The sequence below is a fragment of the Xyrauchen texanus genome, chromosome 12 (assembly GCF_025860055.1).
Source record: "Xyrauchen texanus isolate HMW12.3.18 chromosome 12, RBS_HiC_50CHRs, whole genome shotgun sequence".
NCBI lineage: Eukaryota > Metazoa > Chordata > Actinopteri > Cypriniformes > Catostomidae > Xyrauchen > Xyrauchen texanus.
The window spans coordinates 33,857,809-33,867,533 of record NC_068287.1 but is presented as its reverse complement, the minus strand read 5'-3'; the positions used below and the strand labels follow the sequence as shown (position 1 = coordinate 33,867,533).

At 36.3% G+C, this 9,725-nt stretch overlaps 1 protein-coding gene across 2 annotated transcripts in view; it reads left to right on the top strand.

The window, feature by feature from the left end:
• The first annotated feature begins 2,169 nt into the window (after window positions 1-2,169).
• The window catches only part of LOC127652631 (V-type proton ATPase 116 kDa subunit a 1-like), a 31,733-nt gene continuing 24,177 nt past the window's right edge, over window positions 2,170-9,725 (top strand). For both annotated transcript variants that reach the window (XM_052138886.1, XM_052138887.1), the window contains exons 1-2: window positions 2,170-2,280; window positions 7,299-7,455. In XM_052138886.1, the coding sequence (XP_051994846.1) occupies window positions 7,339-7,455 (117 nt within the window). In that variant the 5' untranslated portion in view covers window positions 2,170-2,280; window positions 7,299-7,338. The remainder of the gene's footprint in view (window positions 2,281-7,298; window positions 7,456-9,725) is intronic.

Sequence of the window (9,725 nt, the reverse complement as noted above, 5' to 3'; positions counted from 1 at the left end):
ACATAAAAGAATATTAAAATAATCAAAAAAGGCATGTTGTGACCCCTTTAATACAAAAACAATTTACAATTAACAGTTAATTCATTGTAGAATTAACTGTTGCACACAGACTGACTAAAATGCATTAAAGGCACAAATATGTCCTAAACCCATTCAGTATCAAAGGCAGTTATAGGAGTACAGGAAGTGGTCTTGTACCATGGTAACCACAAAGATGCAAGAAGCAAACCACTTATACCATGACACAGTGAGAAAATTGGCCACAAGACAGAATAAGGCTATTGAGATGGCCTAGTGAGTCACCTTTGTTTACACAACTCTTTGTTTAAATGTATTTTGAAAATGGGTTTTTATTTTTTTATTTAGATGAATAATTAATGCTGTAAATTCATAGCAAATTAAAGGATTAGCTCACCCAAAAATGAAAATTCAGTCAATGTTTACTACCCCCCATATGGCTTTCTCTCTTTTTCTTAAAGGGGTCATGACATGAGAAACCAAATTTGCCTTGATCTTTTGGTATATAAGAGGTCTTTGTATCATTAAAGCGTCCTGCAAGTTTAATATTTTAAGGCGTCCTCCCCATTCTAAACGAATCATTTATTTAATCAAGCTCAAAATACAGCTCGTTCTGGATTCATGGTTAGAAGTGACGTGTCGGTTAGAAGTGACGTAACAGCGTTTGCATATGACCGCCTCCAGCACAAGATAACTACGCTTTAAGCGCAAGACAACTCACGCTCATTTCAGTATCGCCGTCGCCTCACAAGTGTTCAGTCGATGGACAGCGAGCTCTGACAGAGACTACTTGTGCACATGAAAATTACGATGCCACACAGATGTGCTGTTCCTGGCTGTGGTCAAACAAAACCTCTGAATAAGCTGCCGAAAGATCCAGACGTCAGGGAAAAATGGATGCAGTTTATTTTTTGCGGACGTTCCAGTCACGGCAGTGTTAACTTAAGCGTTTGTTCTGTACATTTTAAGGATGACTGTTTTGAGAACAAATCTCAATATGATGCTTTCTTTGCCAGAAAACTGTTGCTCAAAGATAAGTCCGTATTCTGGGAACAACGACGACGCAAACTGTAAGTAGGCCTAATCTATTTTAAACTTTAAACTACTTTTTAAAGCGCAATTTCATTCATTATGAATAATCACAGTGTTTTTACTTAGTTTACTTGCATATTGTTCTGGCTGGGGGCGTCAATAATTGATACATAGGCACTGACGTTAGCCAATCATAACAGTGGGCGTTAACACTGAAGTCTTAAATGGAAAACGCCCCCAAAACAGACTGTTTGAATTAGAGGATGAGAAACAGGGTGGGAAAAGGTCATAAATCACTAGATTTTAAAAGTTTTTCTTAAAAAAATATATTAATACTATAATTGCACCTAAGGGAACATAATAATACAATAAAAAAAGCCATGTCATGACCCCTTTAACACAAATGGAGAAATTGTGAAAAAATGTTGTGCTCAGTGATTTCATACAATTGCAGTTTGTGGCGACGACCTCTTCAAGCTTCAAAAGAATGTAAAAGTATAATTCAGAAGTGTTTTCGCTTCAATGCCCAATCTCACGCGAGCTGCGTAAATACTGTTGCACTCATGAAAAGAGCTCTAAAGCTCGCAAGCAGACTCATGAACACGCAGACGAGAATAACGGTCAGTAAACATTTGTACTAAATAATACATTTGATTTCGGTTAGTTTTGCACCTAACCTTATGGCATGCTTTCATAACAATCATGAGTCTCATGGTATAATTAAAAAAAGACTTCTGAATTCTACGTGTATGTACTTTTGAAGCTGAAAGAGCATACACTGTCATTGTATGACATCACTGAGAACTAATAATTTTTTTTTTTAAACAATTTCCCCCTTTGTGTTAAGAAAAAGAAAGTCATATAGGGTTATAACAACACAGGGGTGAGTAAACAATGACTTTTCATTTTGGGTGAACTAATCCTGTAAGATTTTGACAGTGTTTTCACGGTAGCCTAAAATAGTGTGTAATTATTATAGAACTGCATTACATAATAATAATAAAATAAAGTATGTGAAAAAATTAAAATCACTAGCAAACCGTACAACGAACACTGTGAATAGATGAAGGGACACGCCCTAGGAACCACCCAAGACAGGTAACCTCGATCATGTGACCAAGACGGGTTGGTCATGACGTCATGTTCGCTCTGCTCCATTCTGGTCTGCTGATGTTCGCGAGGCGGTGGACTCACAGGCGAGAGAAATCCAATATCAACAGTTTAAAACCTGTAAGTTACACCGAGCTTACTAAACCTGTTGCTTTAACGTTGTTTTCTCAGATTAATTCGCGTGAAACATCTGAGGTGCTGGCTTTTCGACATAACAAGATTTTGTGATGTGCTTCTGAGTGGTCAAATTCTGTGAGGTAACAAACCTGTAGAGGATCATTAGTATTAGCGTTTTAACTCGCTTAGCGAAATGCCATAAACTCCGTTAACTAAGTCTTACTTTAAAAGAACGAAATAACTTTTATAACAACACCCGTCGTCTTTTAGTGTAGAATATTGAAGTGAAGCCATTTTGCCTGGCTGCTTGTGACATAAACATTGGGTTGACAGCTACAATAATGCCCTCTCTTGTTAGTTAAAAAGACAGTGAGATTACATGGTCTAATGATAAAATACGTGTTCTCAAAGGCGGAAGTACTTTTCTGCTGGGTTATTTAGCGTAGAACAACTCTGAAGATCACACTTCAGACAACTTTAATCGCTCACCGGTTAGCTAAGTAGCTAATGCACTGCTAATGTAATCTCTATTGTATTGAATATTACTTTAGTGCATTGTATTGTATGTTTTACAGCTGAGACTACGATTCCACTTTGTTCGTGTGCCAGTAAATACTGCTCTTCTATTCGGTTGTAATCTATTCTGCTCTGACTGCTTTAGTTATATCAGTCTGTTGGGCACTAGTACGTTGTTCACTATAATGAAACCTACGGAGACGTTCTTTCATAGAGTTCATTTTAGATGATGTTACATATATTAGTCTAAAAGATATGTATTTGAAAGACCCTGCATTTTTTCACTGTACTGACACCTGATGATGCTGGAATGGCTGCATGTAGTTTAGGGCTGCAGCTAATGTTTATTTTGATAATCTAAGGATTATCAGAAATATTATTCGACTATTCAGGCGATTATTGCAATGATTAATCATTAGCTCTTAACTGATTATTTTTAGCTTGTTCCTCACATTGTATTCAACGTGCTTACTAACAATAAATGGGACAAAACAATCTTTTAAGAATATTTCTAAATTACATTCACTGAATTACAAGGAAGGAGAGGGGGCTACATGGATTTTATTGTTTAATTCATAAAAAATACCTGCAAATAAATTCTATTGTTATCAAGTTTTTTTGTCTTGCTTTCCATTTAAAATGATAAAAAAAATCCTTAAAACATGATATATTTATAATATAACATTATAAGATAATTAGACTTGCTTTTCATGTATCTTAACTATAAGTGTATTTTGTACATGTGTATTTCTTCACTTGTTTATACTTCTGCCAGTGCAGTAAAGACAAAATATACATTCAAGATATATTCTCTGAAAGCAAATCTAAATATCTTATATGTTCCTTCTCAGGTGAATGTATCTTGTTTTAAGGTTTTTTAGATATTTAAAAAATTCAAATTAATATTATATTCAACATTCTCCGATAAAAATGTATTTCTTCTGCAGTAACGCTCCTAAAGTGTACGTAAGGAGTTTTAGATACTTATATTGGAAAACAAACCAAAAAAGACAACAACAAAAAAAATCAATTTTGCATTGTATAATGGGCTAAGAATACACCCTCTCTCCTTTTTGTTCCCTTGATTTCGAGCCATCTTTAACTCACAAAAAACAAACTCTCTCTTCTTAATAGAGCTTGAATCACCAATTTTCTTCGAAAAGATACACACTGTGACACATATTATGATTCACTACGTCACGAGCCATCACGTTATAATCTAACTGCAGCGAGCGTGCAAAGGGATGAGTGACTCCACGTGAGACAGTATCATCCGGGAGAAGTTTGAAACACTCTTGCGCTGTTTTTCAAGTGACTCATATAAGCGGCGGCTCTGACCACACAGACAAATGCCAGTTTTGGAGTGTTTGTTTATTATTCAACCCGCTTCCTTGTTATTTGAACTTTAATAAAGGATGCATTAAAGATTTAATGCCAGGGTGTTTTCATTTTAAACGTCCTGACGTCTCTAAACCACTACACTGGTAAACTGTTAATCAGAAGGTCGGTGGTTCGATCCCCACAGCCACCACCATTGTGTCCTTGAGCAAGGCAGTTAACTCCAGGTTGCTCCGGGGGGATTCTCCCTGGAATAAGGGCTCTGAAAGTCACTTTGGATAAAAGCGTCTGCCAAATGCATAAATGTAAATGTAAATAAAGTGCAAGCTGATGTGCTGCTTTCCCGCATCATCATTAGCGTTTCAAATTATTTCATATTGCGTTAAATGAGATTAAATTACTATTCAACAACGACATTTTTTGATGACAATTTTTTTTGTTGACGTTGTCAATAACGACTAATCATTTCAGCCCTAATGTAGTTGTAAAGAAGAATGGAACAGAGACCAGTGAAAGAGTATCTACATCTTCATAATTCCAGCTCCAGGGTGCTGCATTGTTGAGCATGTGTGGAATTACCAATGTAACAAAGACTACTTATGTCCCGTACAGACGTTTAGAAACGAAGAAAGTAGCATTTTTTGTTTTAATGTTTTGTTAAGACCATTTTCCATGCTTTGGTGTAATTTGTGTCTGATTGTGCCAATAACTTACAGTGCTTGTGCATTGATGATGCTTGGTAGTAAGAGTCACATGGTGCAGCTTAATCCATAATCCGCTCTCTTCATGGAGTCCATTGTACAATCTTTTTTTAATGAACCGTAAACGTCTCTTACACAAAGTGAGCAACTGCTTTGAAGAATGGGCTATAACAATCTATGATTTACAATTTACTCTTTTCAGTGGGACAACCCAGCAGCTCATAGAAATAGCATTTATGTGAACTTCGCAGAGAAGACTGTGTGCAGTTGTTGTGGTATGTCCAGGCCATTCTGTGTGATCAATGAATGCTATGTTTTTTCCTCATTATTTTAAGATAGCAAGCTCTTATTCCCACTGCTGTTTTGAACATAACATGCTAAGAGAATGGTGAAACAGCACAGAGACATTCCCTTCCACGTATGCCCTCTGGACACAAGATTGTGGAATTTTTCCAACAACTTTTTAATGAATTGCCTTATTGTTTCCTGGGAGTCATTAGTTTAAGATGTCTTAAATATACAGTGCATTCAGAGTATGAATACAAGTATTCAGACCCCTTAATTTTTTTTTTCTTCACATTTTGTTATGTTGCAGCCTTATGATAGAAATGCATGACGCTTAAGATAAGGGATGAGTTTTGGTATTACGAAATAAGACTGAACCTCTGCCTTTGAGTGTTTGGAGTCATAGCTGCTGATCTGATGTCCATAGCCTGGCTTGTTTTACAATTGTGTCTCATGAGCGTTCCATAGCTAAATGATGATGATCTGTAAACTGAACATCTATTCTTGCCATCACATGATTCTCATGACCGAGTAAACACTTTTCTTGATCCGATACATTTCAGCTCATCATCACTGAGCATTTTACCCCCAATTAGGGCTGTCACGATTATGAAATTTGGCTGATCTTTAATTGTTAAACAAATAATTGCTCTTATGACAATTAATTGTCTGTTTTTTTTAGGGCTTTCAGGATTACGACGATTAATTTTCCTACAATTTCTCATACTTTTGTCATATATGTGTGTGTGTGTGTAAATGTACTAATAATTACTAATGTTGATACTAATTATTAATGCATTAACCCAGAGTTGATATTTTCGCGGGAGTTTGCCGTGAACCTCCGCAGACAGTGTGTGCATCGCTGGGCTTCAAATCCTCTTAAGAAGCAGTTAATCTTCACATGCTCTTCAGGAGCTGCACACAGTGTGGTCTGCAGTGCTGTACAGTGAGACTGTTGGAGTTCAGTTGAATAAGACACTCAAATGTGTCGTTCATTCCCTTATTTGGACAGTAAAATGTGTTTGGAATTTGAAGTGCACAATAATCACATTTATTTAGATCAATCCGCAATGGATCTGTAAATGTAGCTTTTACTATTCCCATTGTTTTAAAAATGATTCTTATTTACATTACACAGACATTTTTTACTGTATTACAGAAAAAATCTTAATGGCACCTAATGAGTGGGGGTTGATAATATAAGCGTAACTCAGGAAAATAATGTCACAATGGAAAATATCATAATGGCCCTAAAAATAGGCTTCATATTCTATATGCACAATGTATGCCAGGACATTTTCTCGATGGGTGTTGTGAGAATCACCCTAATGCAGATTATTGTCCTGATTTGGATGGATGTTTGCTTTCTTTGTTTCTGATTCTTCCACCTAGATATGCTATAGAAATTTAATGTAAATGTATTTATGTAACATAAATGTATCCTCTACCATTGTACTAAGGAATCTAATTGCAGTGTATCTCTAGTATTACAGCCTCTCTGGTGTTTTAAAGTGAAGAATGATTGACATGTCTGAAAGAATTCAGAATAATACTTGTAGATGTAAATACTTTTGGCTAGATTATATGTAATACAATAACTGCTGTACTTCTAGTTACTTGTGATGTAATGTAGCGTAATTTTTCAGTGGTTTGTAAATTAAGTAATGGTTTGAGAAGAATTTGATGCACTTAATTGTGTCTTGTTTGTATTAACTTTACAGTAAATGCATCAGACTTGATTTCAGTGAAATGTGCCTGTCAACTGTGGTTAAACATGCTGATGCGTGTCTCAGAACTCCCTCTTGTGCTGTTGTAAGGTTTCTCAATGCCTCTCTTCCTTCCTTTTGGTTAATGCAAAAGACTAAGCTTAACCACAGTGTCTGCTTCCAAACAGAAAATCGCACTGTGCTTTATGTAGCACTTGTTCTGTTTTGGGTTACACTGAAGATATTTTCTTGTATTAATCTACAGTACATTTTCCTAATTTCTTCTTGTGCTTATGGTCCTGTCATATATTATATCCTATAAAACAGTCAGTTCGTGTGTGTGTGTGTGTGTGTGTGTGTGTGTGTGTGTGTGTGTGTGTCTGTGTGTGTGTCTGTGTGTGTGTCTGTGTGTGTGTGTGTGTGTGTGTGTGTGTGTGTATAAATAAATATATCAATGTTTTTCTTTCCCCCACAGACTTTCTCCCCTTAGTGCATTGGATAGAAAGCAGTGCATTATGGGGGAGCTTTTCCGCAGTGAGGAGATGACCCTGGCCCAGCTCTTCCTCCAGTCTGAGTCGGCCTACTGCTGTGTCAGTGAGCTTGGAGAGATTGGCATGGTGCAGTTCAGAGATGTGAGTACATACCGATCTACCCCAGCTTTGTTTAGGGATGGACATTTTAGAGTAATTTTGTAGTTGAGCACTCTAAACCAGAAATTATACTCGTAAGTTAAGAATAACAAGTATGAAACTTACAAAAGACGTATACAATATTTTGTTTTATTTACAATTATTACCAAGAATGGTTTCAAAATAAGATAACTTCAACAAACTATTCTTTTCTTTGGGGGAGAAAAATTATGATGCTATATGCATTAACAAAAACAAAACAAAAAAACAGGAAAATAAATTCACTCACCCGGCACTTACATAACCGATACTGAACAAGTTTAGATGCACTTATGATTCCAGGGTGTTTTCAGAAAGCGGCATTCTGAAATGTCATTTAAACAAGAATGCAGATTTCCTTATGCTGTTTAAGGGATTAAGAGAAAGCGGTTTAACATATCCAAGTTTCTCCTCAAGAACGTTGCTTAATGTTGCCATGTAAATGCATGAGGGTCATTCTAATGGGTGTTTGAAGAGTGTGCATGTGCGTGAACAGACCAAATATAAAACGTCATAGGATGGAGCCCAACAACAAGTCAACACAGCGGAAAGAATTCTAAATTTCACGGAGTAGAGTGGGAAAAGCACATACACTAAACTATACCCATTTATACACATCCCCCTATAGCAGTGCATTTCCTCTGCAGGTCATGATACAAAGTTAAGGAAACAAAACTGGCATCAACTCTTGAATATCTGGAAATAAAGCAAAGCAAAGCAACGAATAATAAAATAAAGTCTTCCTCAGATGCCATATTTGTTATTTACACAAGCATTGTGGGGAAATTACATTGCTGTGGAGAAAGCTGCTTATTGACCGAGCCGTATGTATACAGGAGTTAAGAGAACACCCGTTATACAGTGCATGTAAACGGAACGTCTCGCAATAACCCGCTTTCTTGCAATAAGTCTCTTTCCGGTGTCCATTTAAATATAGTTACTGACTCCTTTAGGGTAACACCAATATATAAACTTTGAGTCTACTGTCTATATGCTATCACTTTTTTATAATTAGGGGCCAAGCCCCAAAGGGGCACAGAATAAGGGGCACAGGCCACTATTGCTTTTGTAGTTTTTCTTATTATTATTCCACCATTAAGTTTATGGCAGCCCTGACTGGGGTGGGCATGACTAGCCCACATAGCAAATTTGAGACCAAAAGGACAAACTCCATAGCGCCGCCACCAGTTAAAAATGTCACTTTTCTTTTGTGCATATCTTCTGAACCATTTTTTTAAAGGTTATTATTTTTGTCTGATTAGTCTCCTCCTGCTTATTCAAATAGACTATTTTTTTCAAATATTACTGCCAAATCCAAAGTAAAAATATTCTATTCGGTAACTGACACTTCAAGAGATTTACCCTCACTACAAATCACCATGGTTTTACTACAGTAACCATAGTTTAACCATTGTATTTGTAGTAAAATCATAGTAACCACAAAATTAACATGGTTACTGTCATGGTTACAATACTATAGTCAAATCAAGGATACTATATGGAAACTACTGTATTACTGTTATAAAACCATGATTTCTGCTAAGAACACCATGGTGACAACAGTCCTTGTTGCCATCATGGTTACTACAATATTACCATAGTAAAATCATGGTTAGTTTCTGTTAGGGTCCTTAACTTAAAAAAAACTTTCTCTAATTACTAACTCAATTTTTACTTAACACCTGCATTATAACACTACATTCATCAACATAAAGTGCATTTCAAACTCAATTCAACATATATTCAATGTTCAGAATCTATACTACTCTATAGAAGAAATAAACTTGTTATTAAAATGAATACGAGAATGGATCGTAATGCTACTTTAGTATTTTAATCATGTGGAAATCCCACATCTTCATCAACGGAGTAAGGGCAACATATCTTAGTTTGACTATGAACACCCCAAGCACTTTAGTTCTTGTTTCATGTCTGTCCAAACTACCACAGAGTGTCTGCTTAAAAACTGTGTGTCTGTGTGCAGTTTCGGGCTCACCTGTGGCTCTGTGCACACCATGCTCTATATATCCTCGGGGAACGTCAGCATAAATGGTTAATCAAATATTGATGTATTACCAGTATATGGCACTTGCGTTGAGCAATGTCTGCAAACAGTGCCTGTTTTGAAAAATGTTTTGAGCATCGCTGTCATTAACTACATAAAGAAAAAGTTCCCAGGTAGGAGACTTAAATGATGCAGAAGCTTTTCTCTTGAGGCTTGTTTTCTCCACTTG